The sequence below is a fragment of the Raphanus sativus genome, chromosome 7 (assembly GCF_000801105.2).
Source record: "Raphanus sativus cultivar WK10039 chromosome 7, ASM80110v3, whole genome shotgun sequence".
NCBI classification, from domain to species: domain Eukaryota; kingdom Viridiplantae; phylum Streptophyta; class Magnoliopsida; order Brassicales; family Brassicaceae; genus Raphanus; species Raphanus sativus.
Genome location: NC_079517.1, coordinates 4,810,255 through 4,830,316, shown reverse-complemented (window position 1 = coordinate 4,830,316; position 20,062 = coordinate 4,810,255). Strand labels below are relative to the sequence as shown.

General features: G+C 38.1%; 5 protein-coding genes across 9 annotated transcripts; 3 read left to right on the top strand and 2 right to left on the bottom strand.

Moving 5' to 3' along the window:
- Positions 1–29: 29 nt before the first annotated feature.
- On the bottom strand, positions 30–3,258 carry LOC108817163 (WD repeat-containing protein 26 homolog). 3 transcript variants are annotated; one of them, XM_018589779.2, is made up of 5 exons: positions 3,129–3,258; positions 1,656–2,510; positions 1,288–1,389; positions 556–1,188; positions 30–456 (listed from the first exon to the last, which is right to left on the bottom strand). In XM_018589779.2, exons 2-5 carry the CDS (start codon positions 2,475–2,477, stop codon positions 223–225), a joined length of 1,791 nt encoding a protein of 596 aa, XP_018445281.1. In that variant the 5' UTR covers positions 2,478–2,510; positions 3,129–3,258; the 3' UTR covers positions 30–222. The 3 variants fall into 3 exon arrangements, with proteins under 3 accessions (XP_018445281.1, XP_056847309.1, XP_018445279.1); XM_056991329.1 differs by lacking the exon at positions 3,129–3,258 and adding an exon at positions 2,817–3,122; XM_018589777.2 differs by lacking the exon at positions 3,129–3,258 and adding an exon at positions 2,920–3,122.
- Positions 3,259–5,078: 1,820 nt separating this feature from the next.
- LOC108818055 (pyruvate kinase, cytosolic isozyme) lies at positions 5,079–7,392 on the top strand. Of its 3 annotated transcripts, none has more exons than XM_018590907.2 (3): positions 5,079–5,202; positions 5,400–5,667; positions 5,979–7,392. In XM_018590907.2, the coding sequence occupies exons 2-3, from the start codon at positions 5,410–5,412 to the stop codon at positions 7,251–7,253; spliced, it is 1,533 nt and encodes a 510-aa protein (XP_018446409.1). In that variant the 5' UTR covers positions 5,079–5,202; positions 5,400–5,409; the 3' UTR covers positions 7,254–7,392. The 3 variants fall into 3 exon arrangements, with proteins under 3 accessions (XP_018446409.1, XP_018446411.1, XP_018446410.1); XM_018590909.2 differs by having other exon boundaries at positions 5,147–5,270; XM_018590908.2 differs by having other exon boundaries at positions 5,164–5,293.
- A 65-nt stretch (positions 7,393–7,457) lies between these two features.
- LOC108818057 (uncharacterized) lies at positions 7,458–9,534 on the bottom strand. The gene is made up of 8 exons (XM_056990916.1): positions 9,044–9,534; positions 8,800–9,001; positions 8,612–8,714; positions 8,464–8,529; positions 8,203–8,376; positions 8,014–8,113; positions 7,792–7,931; positions 7,458–7,711 (listed from the first exon to the last, which is right to left on the bottom strand). The coding sequence occupies exons 1-7, from the start codon at positions 9,392–9,394 to the stop codon at positions 7,803–7,805; spliced, it is 1,125 nt and encodes a 374-aa protein (XP_056846896.1). The 5' UTR covers positions 9,395–9,534; the 3' UTR covers positions 7,458–7,711; positions 7,792–7,802.
- A 1,804-nt stretch (positions 9,535–11,338) lies between these two features.
- Positions 11,339–13,913, top strand: LOC108818473 (serine/threonine-protein kinase SRK2G). The gene is made up of 9 exons (XM_018591452.2): positions 11,339–11,639; positions 11,776–11,850; positions 11,930–12,031; positions 12,144–12,197; positions 12,565–12,657; positions 12,770–12,862; positions 12,932–13,036; positions 13,127–13,225; positions 13,325–13,913. Exons 1-9 carry the CDS (start codon positions 11,520–11,522, stop codon positions 13,682–13,684), a joined length of 1,101 nt encoding a protein of 366 aa, XP_018446954.1. The 5' UTR covers positions 11,339–11,519; the 3' UTR covers positions 13,685–13,913.
- Positions 13,914–16,120: 2,207 nt separating this feature from the next.
- LOC130497722 (uncharacterized) lies at positions 16,121–18,443 on the top strand. Its single transcript, XM_056990770.1, has 2 exons — positions 16,121–16,578; positions 17,677–18,443. Exon 2 carries the CDS (start codon positions 17,677–17,679, stop codon positions 18,352–18,354), a length of 678 nt encoding a protein of 225 aa, XP_056846750.1. The 5' UTR covers positions 16,121–16,578; the 3' UTR covers positions 18,355–18,443.
- Positions 18,444–20,062: the final 1,619 nt, after the last annotated feature.

Sequence of the window (20,062 nt, the reverse complement as noted above, 5' to 3'; positions counted from 1 at the left end):
CTACTTTTACCACTACTTTTAATGAAGGGTTAAGAAGAAATAAATGTTGCCATTGCATCTTTTTGCCTTCCACTTATGGGTTCAGAATTTAAAACAGCTTTTGCCTACTTTCTTTTGCTTCCAATGCCAAAGGAAACAAACAAAAAGAGGTTTTGATGACGAAGAAGAAGAAGAAACAACATAACTGTTAAGTAGATTTAAAAAGAAAAAAAGGTATCATAATCAGTTCCCGTTGCATTGGCGAAGCACAACACCATTACTGCTACTTCCTTGCACTTGCTTCTTCTGGTTATGTGGGTTAATCCGGTCAAGTCCCCATATCCTTATGGTGCCATCATCACTAGCTGAAGCCATCATGTGAAGGTTCGTTGGGCTCCAGCTCACACAGTTAACCGCTCCTGCATGTCCTGGTAACTCAATGATTAACTTCCCTGTCGATCTGTGCCATATGTATACCTGCAAATCACCAATGTCATTACGCTCTGCCTAAACTAGCTCATGTTTTGTGTTAGACTCTGAATCCTAATCCCAGATAGATTAACTAAATGATTATACCTGAGAATCCTCGCTTCCACTAGCGATGAAACCTTGTTCATAGCCACCAAAGCACGATCTGATGAGGAACCGCGAGCGCTTGTGGCCTTTGTATCTCGTCACAATCTTGGGATCACCTTCGATACTCCAGAGACGGATCTCCTGGTTCTGAAGATTCACCAGCACATACTTGTTGTCGTTGGAAAGCGAGAACGAGGTAATGGTGTCTTCCTCTTCGATCAACCTCTCAAACGTCGCTTCCCTATCGAACAGAGATATCACGGAGTCCTTGCACACACTCACAAGCCACTTCCCATCGTCCGTCATCGCGATATCCGATACCTTCTGCGTCCTCTGACCTTTCCAGCATTCCATCTCTCTACCGTCTAAATCCCACATGCAGATGCTTCGGTCTGTCATCCCTGCGATGATTCCCTTCCCATCAGCATACCATCCGCAAGAAATGGGACCGATACCGCCGCCTTTCTCATACGTGTGAGCACAGTCTCCTGAATCAACATCCCACCGTCTGATAACCTCTTCTGCTCCACATGTAAGGACCTGACGATCATCAGGACTCCATAAGACCGCAGTCACGGGCTTCTGGTGGCCAACGAGTTTATGCTTCAGTGACATGTGCCCATCTGCGTTGATCTGAATAGTAAACTCTAAAGTAAATCAGCCTCAACTTGAAATAGGTAACAAAACAAAACTCCCAGTTCAGGTGAGCCTTAGTTAGCGATTTATTATTACCTCCCATATAATTGCGGTCTGATCTTTGGAAGATGAAGCTAAATATTTGCCATTATGCGAGAATTGCAAGAACCAAACCTCATCAGTATGCGACTCCAAGATCTGAACCATTCACGTAGAGAGAGAGAACTTAACGAATGTGATTTTATGTCATTAACGCACACATGCACTTGCAAGTCTGACTAAACTACAAACATCAAAAAAACGAGGCCACATAGGTAAATTAGATAATCAGAGGAGCGTGAGTACAGGTGGCCGATGACCTGTCAAGGAAGTGGAAACGTGTGCAGAGCATTGTACTGTAAACATATGCCACTCTCCTATAGAGTCGAGAAACTAACACTAAGAGATCAGAGCAGCAGTCTAACCTGAACAGTCTGAGAAGGGATTTGGTGCTTCCCGCATTGATGGTCAGAGTACAAAGACAAATCACTATCCAAAGTATTATGGAAAACACAAGCATCCCGCTGAATGTGAAGTGAATTCTCAACTAAAGTCTCCAACCTATTCTCCGGGATTATAACAGAAGCGGGAAGCAAGCTCTGCAGTTCCTCAAGAACCTTGGACCTTGAACTCACATTCTCTTTGCCTAGACCCGAAGAAGCGGAAGGCGATATAATAAAAGAGGAAGCGAGCTCATGAACACGCTTCGTATTAATACGAAGAGGCTCGATCTCGTTCCTCAAGGTGCCTAGCGCATCAGCTATCTTTTCGAATCTCAAAAGCTCTAAGAACTTCTGCTCTAGTAGCAAGAAGGACGCGGATTTGACAGCCTTCTCATCCAGCAGACCGATTCTGTGCAACGTGACAACACTCTCATCCCATTTGCCCTCCTTAACCTGCTGAAGAAACGTCTCCACGAAGGAACGATGCAGAGGGATCCCTGATTCTTCCTCGAGCATAGCCCCGGCTTTACCGTATCCAAGCGAGTAGAGAGTCCTAGTGATAATCCTAACGAATTCAGATTTTTTAATGACCCCTTTGGAGCCGACAGTAGTGTCATCATCATCCCCTCGGGAGGAGGAGGAGGAGGTGAGAGGCCTTGCCATCAGGTCTCCCAAAGAAGAGTCGGTCACGCTACAACGACTACTACCTCTAACAGAAGAGTTACCGGAGGAGGAGGAGAAGCCGTTGGTCTCGTCGCGTTTAGCACGTTTCAAAGGAGGTTCAGTATCCTCCACAACTCCCATGAAAAATCCTAGTTCAGCCCATATAAACTTAATCTGCAGCGACATAAAAAGTGAGAAACCAAGCTTTGTTAGATCCATAAGAAAAACCAAAAGTAATGGCCTTTTTTGGCCACAATGCAAGTTAAACAGCACAAGGAGTCTACTTGATCACAATCAGAGAGACAGAGCAAGGATAATTAACATTCAGATCAAACATCAACTGATCAAAAACAATAAAAGTCTTGCACTTTACTTGGTTGTTCGATCGGAACAACCACTTCTCAATTGATTTAATCACAATTGTCACTTGAGAAAAACTACACAAAATCGAAACAGTCCACATGAAATTAAAAACCTAACTTTGCAGAATCATCAGCATCGAACAGGGTGATGAAGATCAATACACGATCTATACGAGGGAAAACAAAAAGTGGGTAAGAGAGAAAAAAAAATCAAATCTTACGCAAAGAAGAAGCAAAAACCCAGGAAGCAACAAAAAAGATAAGGATTGGCGATGGCAGGAGAAATAGATATAGGGTTAAAATATAATTTAAAAAAAAAATCGGTGGAGATGGAAAAAGCGGTGAGAATAGATAGAGAAAGGAAGTTCAGAGAGAGAAGGAGGCGATTAAGAAGATGAAAAGGAAAGATAGAGAGGAAGCGCGACTCAACAACAAAGGGAAGATGAAGACACACGAAACGTGGCTTTGATCAGCGGCTCCTCTCTTCCCAACAAAGCACTTGCATTTTTCCCCCACCTTTTTTTATATTTTTCACTTTTAAAAAAAAAAATTGATAACCGGGGATGTCCGAGATCCAACCGACTAATCTCTTAAGATTTGTTCACCAGTGCTAGATAGATTTAACGGATAATCTGAGTTTAGTAGATTTCGAACTCGAAGTTTTAGCACATTTCCAAATCTGCCACACCACTCGACCATGCTTGTGTGTTGTTACTTTTTTATATAATTGTTGTTTTTAACCTAGATTCTAACCTAGATCATGGTAAAAATATTTTACTCAACCTAGATCATGGTAAAAATATCTGAGAGTAAAGATAGTTTTTTATTTTTGACGTAAAAAGTAAAAATAGTTTATATACGATTATCGCAACTGATTTGTAAAAAAAATGGTAACAAACTCGTTTTTCAAATGATTTTAGATTAAAAAAAAAAGAACAACAAAAGGTTAATATCGAAGAGATCATTCAGTTATTTTATGAGGACTATTGCTCGTTCAAACAAATAATGATGTCACAAATTGCATGGAACGTGTGTGGTTTGGTGAATTCAGTTTAGTTTAACACATGTGTGGTTTGGTCAAATTGTATGAAACTAAAGCCTAACCAAACATTCCCTCTAACAAAAGTAGGCCGTATAACTAACTAACTAACTAACTAACTAAAAAGCCCAGTATAAGGGACCAAGTTATGGGCTCACCATGCTCAGGCCCACATGAGAGTAACAGAGAAGACGTCGTCTAATGGTATGGAAATCATCCAGTGTGAGATGGTGAGGATGTTGCTTTTAAGGATTATATTATCCCACGAGACAAATGCAACTCACTGTTTACTGTTGGGTTTGTAAACTAGCGAGTGTTGCAGATCAAGGTGGTGATGAGATGAAGTTTGCGAAGTACACTAAGGCAAATTGGAACACTTTGCAATTAATGCATGTTTCTAGGGAAATTTGCTCCTGGTTGCTACGCTATTGCTGTCTCAGAGTCACTCCCAGAGGAAATGCAGGTCAATATATTTTACTTGTATCTTCTCAGCGATATAATAAGCAAATCCTTAGCTCTGGTTTTCAAATAAGGGCACGTCTCTGGAAAACCGTTGGTAGTTTCCTATGCCAAGAAGAGTGAGTGCAGTACGTTCCGCCCAAACGCATTTGAAGCCCATATGGCCATATGCATAATGATGCATCATGTGTCTTCTTCATGTCGAGACATCTTCTGCAAGCTAATATCAGCTTCAAGACGCCTGAGTTTTTAATCATTAGGCTATTAGTGGAAGTAGTTTAGTAGCTGCTACTTTTGTTATCTGATTTCTACTAATCTTAAGATTGTTTTGGCTAACAAAAGGAACACTCATTTGGTAATTGAACACCATTCAAAAACTAAAATGATGCATTATTTTTGATATTATTTGCGAAAACACTGAATTATTTTTATCAATAACTAAAAAAGCAGAAGAAATGGCCCCTTAATAATAGCCAAGAGGGAAAACAAAGAGGAGACATATAGGAATATGACCATTGAAATTCCCAAACAACTAAACAAGACTTTGTAAAAAATGCATAAAAATCCCTTTATTTCCTTGTCGCTATACATAAAAAATCACAAATTTATATGGATACGTACAAACAAACAAAAATTACACACAAGTAATAAGAAATTAAGAATTATATAGATCCAACGCATATTCTTTTGCTAGAGTACAGTTAATTATTTGTATTTTCCTGGACGTTATAAAAACAGACATATAAAAGAAAAACAAATGCGTCTAGAGTCTATATAATTTATTTGTTGCCGAAAAGAAAAATACAAGTCGGAGTATTAAATTTAAAATTCGAGATGACGTGGCAGTCGCTACCAACTTGGTTTTATAAAAAAGCAAGTAATATATATACTTCACAAAGCCAAAACCAGGAGGTCATCGCACAAGTCTAAACCCATAAAACAAGCGGCGCTTTTCTCTGCTCCGACACGACAACAAAAACTAAAAAAACCCAACATCGGACCTTAGGTAAAACCTCTCACTCTCTGTCCTTGATCCAAATCTCAGACACTCCGTTTCCGTGTAATCCATGTCCGGTTGAGTGAAACCTGTTTTGTTAGTTAGTCTACTTTCTTCGCTCTTGTTTAGGATTTTGAGTAATCAGATTTGATAAAGTTATCTTCTTTCGCTTGTTTTTGTTGATGTGAAATCAAAATCTGTTTCAGCGTGAAAAAAATGTCGAACATAGACATAGAAGGGATACTGAAGGAGCTGCCTAACGATGGGAGGATCCCAAAGACCAAGATCGTCTGCACTCTGGGACCCGCTTCTCGCACTGTTCCCATGATCGAAAAGCTTCTCAAAGCCGGTATGAACGTGGCTCGCTTCAACTTCTCTCATGGCAGCCATGAGTACCACCAGGACACCCTCAACAACCTCCGCACCGCCATGCAGAATACCGGCATCCTAGCCGCCGTTATGCTTGACACCAAGGTAATATAAAAAGCCTCTTGTGAAATAAATTCATTTGACCATAGCTGTTGTTCTAGATTGATTCATCAATGCTGATATGGCTTCATCATTAGTTAAAATCTTGAGTATGGGCTTTGGTTTTTATTGTCGATGGGTGCATGGTAGAGATTACATGTGTATTTCAGTTTCTTGGTTCAGGCTCGACCTATACTAACCAACAAATCTTGAGGCATAAGCAATGTTATATCAATTTATTGAAGAGCTTATAACCATCTGATTTTCACCAAGCATGCTTATCAATTTGATTTGGCTTTTTTTGTTTGAAACCTTAGGGGCCTGAGATTCGTACTGGTTTCTTGAAAGATGGGAACCCTATACAGCTAAAGGAAGGTCAGGAGATCACAATCACTACCGATTATGACATTCAAGGAGATGAGACAACGATCTCCATGAGCTACAAAAAGCTTCCCTTGGATGTTCAGCCAGGAAACACCATACTCTGTGCAGATGGAAGCATAAGCCTTGCCGTCCTGTCATGTGATCCTGACTCCGGAACCGTCAGGTGCAGGTGTGAGAACACGGCCATGCTTGGGGAGAGAAAGAACGTGAATCTCCCCGGTGTTGTTGTTGATCTTCCCACCTTGACAGACAAGGATATCGAGGATATTCTCGGTTGGGGTGTCCCCAACAGAATCGATATGATTGCGCTTTCCTTTGTCCGTAAAGGTTCGGATCTTGTTAACGTCCGGAGGGTTCTTGGTTCTCATGCTAAAAGCATAATGCTGATGTCAAAGGTTGAGAACCAGGAAGGAGTGGTTAACTTCGATGAGATACTTCGCGAGACAGATGCGTTCATGGTTGCTCGTGGTGATCTCGGGATGGAGATTCCCATAGAGAAGATCTTCTTGGCTCAGAAGCTGATGATCTACAAGTGCAACCTCGCTGGCAAACCAGTGGTCACCGCCACTCAGATGCTCGAGTCAATGATCAAATCACCGAGGCCAACTCGAGCTGAAGCCACGGACGTTGCAAACGCTGTTCTCGACGGCACGGACTGTGTGATGCTAAGCGGGGAGAGCGCGGCAGGAGCTTATCCGGAGATAGCTGTGAAAGTCATGGCCAAGATCTGCATCGAAGCCGAGAGCTCGCTTGACTACAACACAATCTTCAAGGAGATGATCCGAGCAACTCCGCTTCCTATGAGCCCGCTCGAGAGTCTTGCGTCGTCAGCTGTACGTACCGCCAACAAAGCGCATGCGAAGCTCATCATCGTGTTGACTCGTGGAGGCTCAACGGCCAACCTCGTGGCTAAATACAGGCCTGCTGTTCCGATTCTGTCGGTGGTTGTTCCAGTTATGACAACCGATTCATTTGACTGGACTTGTAGCGACGAGTCACCTGCGAGGCACAGTCTGATATACAGAGGGTTAATCCCTATGCTGGCTGAAGGATCCGCAAAGGCGACAGATAGCGAGTCCACTGAAGTTATCATCGAAGCAGCTTTGAAGTCGGCGACACAGAGAGGACTCTGCAATCATGGTGATGCAGTCGTGGCGCTGCACCGTATTGGAGCTGCCTCGGTTATTAAGATCTGTTTGGTAAAGTAAGTAAGATTCCAAACTTGCTTCAGAAAAAAAAACTCAAATATTGGCTCCTGATGATTGTTGGTAATCATAACTGAGAGTTAGTTTTCGTTTGCATGAAATAAAGATAACAGTGAAATGTTAAAAGACATTTCTTTCCCTTTTTTTTCCTTTTCTATTTAGCATTTCAAGATTATGGTCAGTGCTGACTTTTGATGTATAACACTGTTACTCTTCATAAGCTTTGCTTACAAAAGATTTAAGCTTTAAAAGGTATTACTACGTAGTAGAACATACAAAGACAACTATGTTTCTTTCACAGATGTTTTGAATCATAAATACTCTTCTAAGTTCTAACAGCCGTGGGAGAGAGTCGTACTGCACTCTGCAAGTATAAGAGATGTAACTATAAGATCACCTGTTTTTGAAAGGGATGTTCCTTGAAGTTATCTAACGTATTCCGCCTGATGTTATTTCTTCCACTGTTTTGGCAAATGGGATGGAGAATATCGATTAGTGTCTGAAACTGAATAATGAATCCAGAATTGTGGCAGATGCTTACTCATCATTAAGCTAACGAAACTCATCATGGAGGCCATAGTCATCATCAGTGTCATCTTCGTCAAAGATGGCACTGTAGAAAACGTAAGGATGCTCAATCATCTCTGCCAAAGTCAGACGTCCATCTTTGTCTGAATCCGCCTGGAAGATGAGAGAACAATATAACTTGGTTGACCAGTTCAACAGCAGCTAACTAGGCTTATTCGTTCTGAAACTGGTGTACCTTTGATATAATATAATCAGCTTGTTCTTTTGCGTAATAATGCTCGGTGGGATGGATTTTACTGATGATGGGAAGCAATTCAACAACATCCGATAAGTACCTGCAGAAGAGTTGGGAGGAAGCTATTATTAGGAGACGCATGGTCTTAAAAAAAACAAATGGTACTTTTTAAATGACATACGTACATACCCGTTACCATCTTTGTCAAGCTGAGCAAACAACTGCTTTGCCGGGCCTTCAGGCAAGTCATGATAAGGATGCGTGGCATTGTGATTCTCTTCTTCGTAGCTCCTCACAGTGTCAAAGAGGCCGTGGAAAAACTCATCGAAACCGATCTTACCATCTTTATCTGAATCTCTCTCTCTGTGGAAGAGATGAAAAAAGAATAGGTTCTTTAAAACCTATGCTAAGGGGGAGAGAAGGTAAAAACATAAGGCTACAGTGCAGTACCTTACTTCCTCCTTGCACAACCAGAGCAGCAGCTTAGAGTTCTTGGTATCAGCAGGATGAAGAAAGCTATGTGCAAGAACATTAAATGATAAGAGACTTTTTGGTTGAAAGGTTCTGCTTCCAAACTAAACGAGAGGAAGATACTTACTCGTTGAACTCAGTTAAATTCAGCAGACCATCACCATCCGCATCTGATGCATTAAAATGCTCCTCCTTCCACCAACCAATGTCGTAGCCAAATGAATGATTACCTGATAAATTTCCAAAAAAGAAAGGATGATATCAAGTAGCACAGATTCTAGTCAGTGAGAAGTAAACAGGAAACTGGTGACTCACCCGAGTCGCGGGCCCAAGAGGGAGGTTCATACTCAGAGAAAGAAACGAAACCATCCTTGTTTCTATCGTGAACATCCATGTCTCTTTGACTCCTGTGCATCACCTCCCTGGCAGAAGACTGCATATTCCATTCAGTCAGCTCACTCTCAGTCACATACCCATCGGTAGGAGAAACATCAATCTTTGGAAACAAAGATATCAAATAATGCCTGACAAGATCACACAAAAGTATCAATTTTTTTTACCTATCAGTGACATTGAACTTCTTCTCATCATTCAAGTAATCCTCAGCATCCATGAACTCCTCCCACTCAGGCTGCGACGACTCGTGACCAGGTGCCGGATCATGCTCAATGTGCTGCCGCTCCCACTCCTTATCCTCGCGACGGCGCTCCATGTCAGCAACGAGAGGGTCGAAAGGGATTGGATCGTGGCGAGTGGGTTTGAAATTGAAAGAGGAGCGGAGTTTGAGACGGTGATGTTGGTTGTGACCACCGTGGTCGTCGTGGTGGCTCTTCTTCTTCGGGGAGTAAGAGATGAGGAAGAGGACGAGGATCCCCACCGTGATGTATAGTATCACCGAAGCTTTACCCATGTTCTTTCTTGTAACAGAAGGAATCAATCTCAAGCTTCGAACCCTAATCTTTTTTTTTTCTTTTTAGCAAGTTGAGAGCTTTCTACACTGGAAGTGAAGAGAAGAAGCTAGTACTAAACTGGATCTGTCGGAAAGATAGTCTTGTGACTAAATAAATATATGTATTTTATTTGCATTTATGATTTATCTTGAGAAGTGTTACAAAAAAAAAAAAAATTCTGAAAATTGGTTTAAGGGTCAAATCAGTCTGAAACTACTTTTTCTTAATCTAATTTAGATAATTTTAAATCGGTTTAAGTGGTCATAAATCAATATGTATAATAGTGTAAATCGATTAAATCAAATAATAATATTAGTATAATAAATATATAAAATAATTAATAATTAATAAATAAATAATTTGTTAACATTTAGTTCCTGAATAATTCACCTAATCGATAGATCCATACAAAGCTTACAGTTAATCGCATAGCTATTTCTTGGACATCTATCTTATTAAATCAGAAACATTACAACTTCTTCTAGGTGGATTTTAAAAGTGAACCTCATATATTTAAATTAAATGTCTCATTCCTTATATATAATATGTACTATAGTCTAACTTTGCATTGATGTATTTCCTTAAATACAATTTCTCTTTTTGTCCATATTCCATATATGGTTTTCACATTTATTATATCTATCTTATTAAATCAGAAATATTATAACTTCTTCTAGGTGGATTTTAAAGTTGAACCTCATATATTTAAATTAAATGTCTCATTCCTTATATATAATATGTACTATAGTCTAACTTTGCATTGATGTATTTCCTTAAATACAATTTCTCTTTTTGTCCATGGTTTTCACATTTATTACATGTCAATTTAAATAAGATAGATACTAAGAATACTAAAAATATTAATCTTACTGGAATTACCCTATACAATTCATTTTAAATTGACCAGTATACTTTCATTGACCATATTGATTTTATTAGTACGAATAACATTAGGTAGATAACTCATAGATACATACATAAAGATTTTACTATTCTTTAACTACGTTGGACCTAATCTACTTTCTAAAACAAATAACATAGCTTTATATATTGTATAGAATATAGTAATATTGTATAGTATTATACTTATACAATAATACTAAAAACCAACCAAACTGAAATATAATATATATCAAAAATGCTTTGAACCATTACACAAAAAATATATTAGACCTCAGAGATAAAATTCACTTTCAAATTATGTAATAATTATTTTAAAAAATTAAACTTTGTAATGTACAAAAAACATAAGTTTTATATCAAATTTTGTGTTATAATAAAAAGACACAACTCGCGCTTACAAAGTGTTATTTTTACATATGAAAGACAGTTTTGGTATTGTTCTTTAAACACAAAATTGAATTATACAAACTCGATACTACATAAAACTAAACAATATAAAATACATTTTAAAAATAAAGCCCGTGCGGGTGCGCATGGCCTTTGCGAAAATCGTAGATATGTTTATATAATATATAAATATATTATGTTACACATATTTTCATATAAATAATACTCCAATATAGGTTTTGTATGATAAATATTGAAAATACAAAATATATAGACTATATATTTAAAATAATATAAAAAATCTACTTTACATTATCATAAAATTTAAAAATCAAATTTAGTAATTAAACACATTGCTTATTTAAACGCATTAGTACACATTGTTATTTATCAAAATTTTATATTAATACACTTGCAATCATGTATAACATTTAGTACAAACAAAGATTAAAAAAAATTGATTCCCGCTCGGTCGAGCGGGTCATGATCTAGTATATATTATGATCTAGTATATATGTTAATACTATAGTTTATTATATGGTAACTTTTTAACTAAATATCATTATCAACCATACCGCAGCTAATCTGTCATTGATAATAGAGCTCTCACCTTCCACGTGGTCCAATCTCGTACCATCTCCTGCGCTCACGCCTCCATCGATGCGCGCACACACACATGTGGATCTCACCATCTCTTCTTCTTATCGATACAAAGTCATTCGAAATCGCTTTTTCTATCAGAGAAGAATCTATCCCGTGATCCTGCTTCTATAATATTCGATCACTGATTTGGAAATGGACAAGTACGAGGTCGTGAAGGATCTGGGGACTGGTAACTTCGGTGTGGCTCGCCTTCTGAGGCACAAGGAAACCAATGAGCTCGTCGCCATGAAATACATCGAGAGAGGCCGAAAGGTCAGAACTTTCCTCTTTTGGATTTAGGGGGTTTGCTTTTAGCTCAGTGGCGCGATTGTACAAAGTATTGATTTTTTGAGTGAGGTTTGCAGAAAAAGGTGAGATATGTTTTGATTGTTTGATACATGGACTGCAGATAGATGAGAACGTGGCTAGAGAGATTATCAATCACAGATCACTTAAGCATCCTAATATCATCCGCTTCAAGGAGGCAAGTTTTAGTTTTAATTTAGAAAAACAAAATTATTTAAGAGCTGTTGTCTTGGGACTTAGTTTTGATTTGGTTGCAGGTGATTCTGACCCCTACTCATCTTGCCATTGTGATGGAGTATGCTTCTGGAGGAGAGCTCTTTGAGAGGATCTGCACTGCCGGTAGATTCAGTGAAGCTGAGGTCACTCTCTCTTTTTAAAGTCTTAGGCTTTGATCTATCTCTTCTTTGACATATTATTCTATCTTTTAATCTGTGTTTATAAGTTCTTAAAAGAAAAAAAAAATCTTTTCAGGCTAAGTACTTCTTTCAACAGCTGATTTGTGGCGTCGACTACTGCCACTCCTTGGTAAGTATATTCATTAGGTTGAAAAGTAAAGTTTCCTGAAGAGGTATCTGTGGGTAAAATACTAAATATCAATGTTTTTTTTTTTGTGACTTAGATTTTTTGGGGTTAGATATGGAAGTTAATGCTTTCAGTATTTGATTAAAAGAAATTGCTGTTTAAGATGTTTTGACCTTGGGTTTCATTGTCTTGATTTGGCCACGCAACTGGGTTCCGATTCTGTGATACGTGTTTATCTTATAGTGAGTCACTTTGAATCTCATCTGCCACTGTTGATGCTTTGTGATGTGGGGTGATACTGGGAAATGGGAAAATGACTTGTTTATCAAATATGTCCTGACTTTTCCTCTCTCTATATTCTTCTGTGCAGCAAATATGCCACAGAGATCTGAAGCTTGAGAACACACTGCTTGATGGTAGCCCTGCTCCGCTTTTGAAAATCTGTGATTTTGGTTACTCCAAGGTGTGTGCACTCATTCATTTCCTTCGTTTCTCAGTGGGTCTCCATTACAGATTAATAGAATATCATGATCTATTCACTCGTCCCTTATTCTTTTTTTTTTGTTGTTGTGTAGTCATCTATACTACATTCCATTCCTAAATCGACTGTTGGAACTCCAGCATACATAGCACCTGAAGTTCTTTCCCGTAAAGAATATGATGGCAAGGTACACTACAATAGCATATTCGTTTCATATAGACTGGCCTTTTTTTCTTACATAGCTGCTTTTTTGTAGCACGCGGATGTGTGGTCATGTGGTGTAACCCTATATGTGATGCTGGTTGGAGCTTACCCATTTGAGGACCCTAATGATCCAAAGAACTTCAGGAAAACTATCCAAGTAAGTAACTCCATTTTCTTCTAACCAACTAACTCTTCTTATTGTTTCAGTGTCTCAATAATATGTAACAATTCAAATGATCATCTTCAGCGTATAATGGCTATACAATACAAGATTCCGGACTACGTTCACATATCTCAGGAATGCAGACACCTTCTCTCTCGCATATTCGTCACTAACCCCGCTAAGGTACCCACCTAAACCATTCCAGTTTTGCAGCTTTCAAAGTCTATCTATATATCTTCTTACAGGAAGATGTTGTTGCGGGTTTCTGATTGTCGATGACAGAGAATCACGCTTAAGGAGATCAAGAATCATCCGTGGTACACAAAGAATCTGCCAAAGGAGCTTCTGGAGTCTGCTCAAGCAGTGTATTACAAGAGAGACAACACGAGCTATTCTCTTCAAAGCGTAGAGGACATAATGAAGATAGTTGGAGAAGCTAGGAATCCAGCTTCTTCTTCAAGTGTCATCAAAAGCTTAGGATCAGGTGCTGAGGAAGAAGAGGAAGAGGACGTTGAAGCTGAAGTGGAAGAAGAAGAAGAAGAAGAAGAAGAAGAGGAGGAGGAAGAAGATGAATACGAGAAGCATGTCAAAGAGGCACATTCTTCTATTCAAGAGCCTCTCGAAGCGTTAGAAATAAAATGATCACCTCGTCACCGTTGATCCTACAAAAGCCAAAGGGTGTAAACTACTTGGTACATGCTATTTCACTTTTTAGATTTGATGTCTGAAAACATTCTCGTTTCAGTCAACTGTCACTAGGTGGTTCTCAATAAATGAACATTGATACTCAAGAGCGATGCTGTCAAATCTGAATTATCAAACATAAGGGTCAGTTATAAATGATAATAAAAACTGCGTCTTTGTTTGCAAATAGCATTTGTATTGTAAGTTCAACATCTCGCGACTGGGACTAGGGATGTCAAAATGAGGTAGTTCGGCTCAGCTTTTAGTGAGCTCGGTTCTTTCATGAGCTAGTTCAACTCAGCTCATTTATTATATGAGCTTCAATATGTAAACTCGAACTCAGATTATCTAAATCATGAGTTAATTGAGTTAACTCGTGATTTAGTACAATATAATAATAATAAAATTAAATTAAATTAAATTTTGATAAAATAAATTCTATAATATTATTCAAAATTTAAATATTAAAAAATTCCAAAACATAAATATTAAATACTAAACAAAAATAAATCCATGATAAAAATAAAAAACAAACTCCTAAAATAAATTAAATTAAAACAAAATTTCAAAACCAATGGTCTAAATTTGGGATCAGTGAAGTTTGTGAGAGAAATGATAGGATTAACGTGGCTTTATATAGAAATATTTTGATAATTTCTAAATATGATAGTTTTTTTTTCTTTTTTCGAAAAAGTATAGATAACTTTTAAAAGTTTTATTTCTATATTACTTATTTATATTTTACATTTTAATTTTTAAAAGATAAATATGATAAATACAGAAATTATCTTTTTCCAAAAGAAAAATAGAAGTTATATATATATAATTATAAGTATAAAATTATAAGTATAAAAATAAATAAGCTCATGAGTTAGCTCATGTTCATTAAAGATCGTTCATATAATTCATGATCTTTTTTAAGCTCGATCAGTAAACTCATTTATTAAATGAGCCTAAAATATAGAGATTATACTCATGAAAAAATGAACTGAGCTGAGCTACCTCATAAATTATAATTCATTTTAACACTCCTACAATACTCCTACAACTGACTCATACCAATATGGTTTTGGTTTCTTCCAACTGACTAAATCAAACTATGAAAGAAGAGAAAAACACTTGTGTTTATATAGGCAATCAAGCTAAGCAATGGAGACAGTGAGATGATGATAATTAGAAGGATCAAGTATATAAGTATGTATTACTTATTGTTCGACATTGATGACCCACGGTCCAATAAGTCTTTTTGTGTCCGCTTCTCAAAGAAAGAAAGGTTGAACGCAGGGTTTGTTGCAATTTTGAAAATTTTAAAACAAATGTATATTTATATATATAAATTAAATTTGTGTCTTTGTGCAACAAATTAACTTGGCTTAGCGTTTAGTTCATTGTTTTTTCTTCAAATCATCCAGGGTTCGAATCTCAAAGTTTGAGATTTGACTTGAGAAATGTCTTTAGAACGCAAAGAAACACGCAAGTGGTATGCACTACGCTCAAGGCAACGATGGTCTGCAACCCGGCCTTTATCATCAGTCCATATCCCAATTCAACTGAGTTATCGCAGATTTCCAGTACCTCTTCAAAGTCGTACAAAATATCCACATACGTAAGAGAAGCGTGCATTGGCTAGAGTCTTGAAGAAAGAGCCGAGATGGTTGGATCCATAGAAATAGGCTATTTCTCCACCCACCTTTCCGCAAGCCTTTTCAAGTGCCTCCTTGATTTTCCATTGCCTCGGAAAGACATGTAATATGAGAATCTATGATAAGCATCACATATCGCATCAACAATTGGGTATCCAACAGAGAGAGAAACTAAGAACTTGGAACCATTGATTAGCAGCAACTTTTAAAGTAACATAGCGAGAGCGAATCATTGTACCAGCGCGAAATTAGTGAAGAGGAGAGTCATCAGTTTCTTGAAGACGACTTTGAAATCGATGGAATTGATCGCCTTGGTCACGAGCTGTGCCACTTTGATGATGCACCAACTCATGAGCTGCGCCACTTTGGTGATGCACCAAATCACGGTGCTGAAAATCGCGGCGATTAGCTGGTGGAAAGCTGCGATTATGATCGGATTTAAAACCATGGAAATAATCTGATATTTTTTTTAGTTGGTTATTTTTTTTTACTGAGAAAAAGAGATCGATTTTAGATGGGTATTTGATTAGTCAACTGTCTCTAATGGTTCTCAATAAATTGACACTCAGATCAATGATGTCAACTCTTGTGAGAGTGATTATGAAACATGAGGGTCAATTATAATGAATAATAGAAGTTATTGTTATGAATATTGTGTGATGTCTATTATGGAATGTTCTAGATTTACTTGATTCCTAAGTTTACTTGCTCACCAAGTTCTACTTGGTCTCCAAGCTATTGTATACCTATATAAAGGATACATTACTCAATGAATAAGACACACCAATTCCTATCTTCTCTTCTCTTCTCTACTTTATTTACAACACGTTATCAGCACGAGACTCTAAACCCTAGCTAAAATCCAGCGAGCACAAAATCCCTAATTTCAGCCGCAACTTTAAACCGTCATATCTCCCTAACCGTAAGGATCCAGACGGCGAGTAATATATCAAATTGAAGCTCTTGACGAGACGAATCCAGCGCCGCAGACCACGCATCAATCCGACTCCAGACGCGCCGTCACCTCCCAGTGCAAGCCGTGCCGTCAAAGATCATCCAAAACCCTAATAGCCGCCAACTCCTTATCTCTCTTAATTTCGATTTCTATTGTTCTTAGATCTCATACTAATCCAACTTTGAAACTTTCATTGTTGATTATTTAAGGTTTCTAAAAGAGGAACCAAGGAGAAAAGATCGGCAAAGATTAAGGTAAGATCTCAAGAACCCTAATCTTTACTTGTGGTTCAAGCAATTCGGATTTCAAACTTCTCTTCATCTAAATTCCGATTTAAAAATTTTGCGATTTGATTTGGTTGATTTTAGTTCTGTTTATTTTAAAATCAAAACCCTAAACCCTTAATAGTTTTAAATGACTTTAGTTTTGTATGGACAACAAGTGATACCCCTTTAAGGATGACACGCTATATGTCCAAACAAAATTTAAGGTCAATGTTTAACCTAATCCTAAAAACAGATTTGAATTTTAAACCCTAATCCTTAAAGTTTAAATCTGATTTTAAGAAACCCTAAATCCTAAAATATAAAGCATGTGATTACATGACTTTCGTTTTGTATGGACAACAAGTGATACCCCTTTAAGGATGACACGCTATATGTCCAAACAAAACATAAGGTTAATGTTTTCCACATCTTTTGGTCGATGATACGTACTCTTAAGTACGATTAGACCATAAAATAAAATCAATGGTCGATGATGTTCACCCTCAGGTGCAACTAGATTTTTCACCCGTGATTCACGGTGATCATCCACGATGATCCGCGTTGATCTATGATTCATGATGATCCGCGATGATCTACGATGATCAGTGATCCAAGGTGATCCACGGTGATCCTCGATGATCCACGGTGATCCACAATCACCGGTGATGAATGATGCGCACCACAGTGCAGCTAAATCACGATCCGTTTTATTTGGTCGAGGATGTGTACCGAATGGTACTACTAGACCATTAAACCGCATGGGTCGATGTAGCATACCATATGGTATGGCTAAACCATGCACTCTTCCATCCCACTATTTTCAAGGGATTTATAAATCAAATAAGTTGATTAAGTGATGGATGAGTTATGAGAAAGTAAATTTCTAAAGAGAATGCAAACTGGCCGTATGCCCCTCTTATTTGTTTGCTGGCAATGTGATTTAATTATGTAATAGCCGAATGACATTGGTCACACAAGCCATATGGCTTTATTGTTTACATACTGGCCGATTGCCTTTTATTTCTTGGATAGCCAATGGCATCAGAAATTGTATGTACTAACACAAATCATTTTGATATGATTCAGATGTCGAGACTCCATCACTCGGATTACCCAGCCCTTGATCTCAATGGAGACAATTACCTTGATTGGGCAATGAACACTTCAGCTGATTTAAAGTGTAAAGGACTTGGGAAGTGTATCAAATACGGCAATGATACCCTTGCATATGAAAGGCGTAGAGCTTTTTTGATAATGAGAAAGCATCTCGTGAAGGATCTGTATGATGAGTGCAGTTACATCAACGATCCTTACGATCTCTGGTCGAGATTGAACACCATGTTCTTGGAGCCATTACTAGATGAGTCCATGAAAGAATGGAAGGCTCTGAGGTTCCAGGATTATGAATCCGTGGATGACTATCACTTTGATCTTATGAGAATCACCTATAGTCTTAAACTATGTGGTGAAGTGATAACAAACTATGACTTGTTAAGCAAGACTCGTGACACGATCCATTCAAAGGAAGTGTTGTTATCACAGAAGGCTAAAGGTTTCACAACCTATTACGACCTTCTCTCATACCTTTCAGCTCTTGAGGAAAAGAAGCAGAAAAGGAAAGTCAACCTCGACAAACTCGACTATGTTATGGAGATAAGTGCCGAGTATCAATGTGAGATGATATACGGTGATGCTGAAGAAGCTAAGAAAAGAAAATTCGGGTGGACTCATATAGATGATGAGATTGGTTTATTCATTGAATAGAGAACCAAATGTGAGCCACGTCCAAGATGTTATTATGGACTGGCCGGCTATTGTTTAAGCCTTTGACATTCTGATTTCAACTTATGATTTGGTGTTTTGTTTTAAACATAATTTGTCATTCAAATTTCATAGCATTAATAAAAGTTTTTCTTTTATCTTGATTGATTTGCTTGAAAAATATTTTTTTGACAAATGAGAATGAAAACTCGAGAAGAGTATGTCTAGACCACCACGCCTAAGGCATGGCCTTAAGAGGCACGAAATTTATCACCTAAGACCCATTGAGAAAGACCCAAAATCCCCACTGGCCGTGGACAAGGATACCACAATAACCGTGGTTGTAGATCCAATCATGGTCGAGGAGGGAGTAAAGGTCGAAATGGCATTACAAGCCACATCAAAATGGTTTCAATAATAAACCAATGGGCAAAGTAAAGAAAAAGGAAATGTTCCTTTAGCTAATGAAAATCGCTAAAGGCATACATATAAAAGAGGTCGAGACTACATTCTCCCTACTGATCTAATACTATGCTAAGGATCAGTGTGATAAGGCATAAAAGCCTAGGTAACCAGTAAGGTTCACCAACGAATTTATACACTTTATGGCATGACCGGATTAGCCATCCTGGTCTGAACTTGATTAATAAGGCACAAAGAGTTATCCCATAAGATCTCACGTTGTGAAACATGTACACAAGGGAAACTCAGTAGGCTTCATTGTTCCAAGCAACACGAAAGTATAATCTGATCACGAGGATAGTGAGAACAAAACCCGTGATCATGACCAGACCACAAATTCGTGTATCATGGTCTAAAACCATGCTGACCGTCCAAGCATTACGTTTAAGTGAGGACAAACAAACGTACTTTATAGCATGTTCATGAGGGGGAGAATAAACACTCCGTGTGGTCCATGACCATACTATAAAACCCGAACATGATAAGCCTGGCTGAAGGCCATAAGGCATTATAGCTTGGCCGTATAAGGCATAACCTATAAGGTTGAGACTTCAAAAGTCTATAAGCTTGGGTACACCACAAGAATACATGTATGAAAGATAAGATACATCAGGCCATATAAAGTGAGCATAGATATTCCCGTCTAAAGATGATAAAGGGTCATAATCCAGATATAGACCATCCTAAGAGTCTATGAATAAACCACCACATACCTATGTGCCATCTAGGATGGAATACCTCATCTAAGGATGAGATGAAAATCGGGAATATATGTTGGATAAGAGAACATGATCTTTCTCCCACAAATTCAGTGAGACCATGAGCCAAACAAAGGTGATCATATTGTGGCCAAGGTACACGGATTACATACAAGATGAATCCGACTATCCAACATCATGGAGAAAGCTATAAGCTGGTAAATAGAAAGTGAAAGTGGAATGGTTTTAACCATCCAAGTCTTGGCAAAGATCCTCGGACCAGATATATATGTACTGGACGTCCATAAACAAAGAAAGAATGATAGCCAGACAGACCCGAAAGAATGACTAAGTCATACCAGCTTAGCACCACTATATAAATGTCCTAGTAGAGACATAATCAAGTTGCTGTAGAAGTCTATACAAGATAGACAAGTATGTTCCATATATAAGGAACCTCGAATAGAAAAGTTAAGGTGCTCATAATGATAGATTCGGGTTCATGAAAGAGAAACTATACTAGACAATGAGATAAGACCGGCCGGTCCTAA

Bases quoted from the DNA above. Each gene is read 5' to 3' on its own strand.
- LOC108818055 (XM_018590907.2), top strand. From the start codon at position 5,410: ATGTCGAACATAGACATAGAAGGGATACTGAAGGAGCTGCCTAACGAT. The intron at 5,668-5,978 runs GTAATATAAAAA...TTGAAACCTTAG, and splicing joins CCGTTATGCTTGACACCAAG to GGGCCTGAGATTCGTACTGG.
- LOC130497722 (XM_056990770.1), top strand. From the start codon at position 17,677: ATGTCGAGACTCCATCACTCGGATTACCCAGCCCTTGATCTCAATGGA.
- LOC108817163 (XM_018589779.2), bottom strand. From the start codon at position 2,477: ATGGGAGTTGTGGAGGATACTGAACCTCCTTTGAAACGTGCTAAACGC. The intron at 1,189-1,287 runs GTAATAATAAAT...TTTACTATTCAG, and splicing joins AGACCGCAATTATATGGGAG to ATCAACGCAGATGGGCACAT. The intron at 457-555 runs GTATAATCATTT...GGTGATTTGCAG, and splicing joins GTGGAAGCGAGGATTCTCAG to GTATACATATGGCACAGATC.
- LOC108818473 (XM_018591452.2), top strand. From the start codon at position 11,520: ATGGACAAGTACGAGGTCGTGAAGGATCTGGGGACTGGTAACTTCGGT. The intron at 11,640-11,775 runs GTCAGAACTTTC...CATGGACTGCAG, and splicing joins ACATCGAGAGAGGCCGAAAG to ATAGATGAGAACGTGGCTAG. The intron at 12,863-12,931 runs GTACACTACAAT...GCTTTTTTGTAG, and splicing joins GTAAAGAATATGATGGCAAG to CACGCGGATGTGTGGTCATG.
- LOC108818057 (XM_056990916.1), bottom strand. From the start codon at position 9,394: ATGGGTAAAGCTTCGGTGATACTATACATCACGGTGGGGATCCTCGTC. The intron at 8,715-8,799 runs GTGAGTCACCAG...GAAATTTATCAG, and splicing joins CTCTTGGGCCCGCGACTCGG to GTAATCATTCATTTGGCTAC. The intron at 8,530-8,611 runs GTAAGTATCTTC...TCTTGCACATAG, and splicing joins AATTTAACTGAGTTCAACGA to CTTTCTTCATCCTGCTGATA.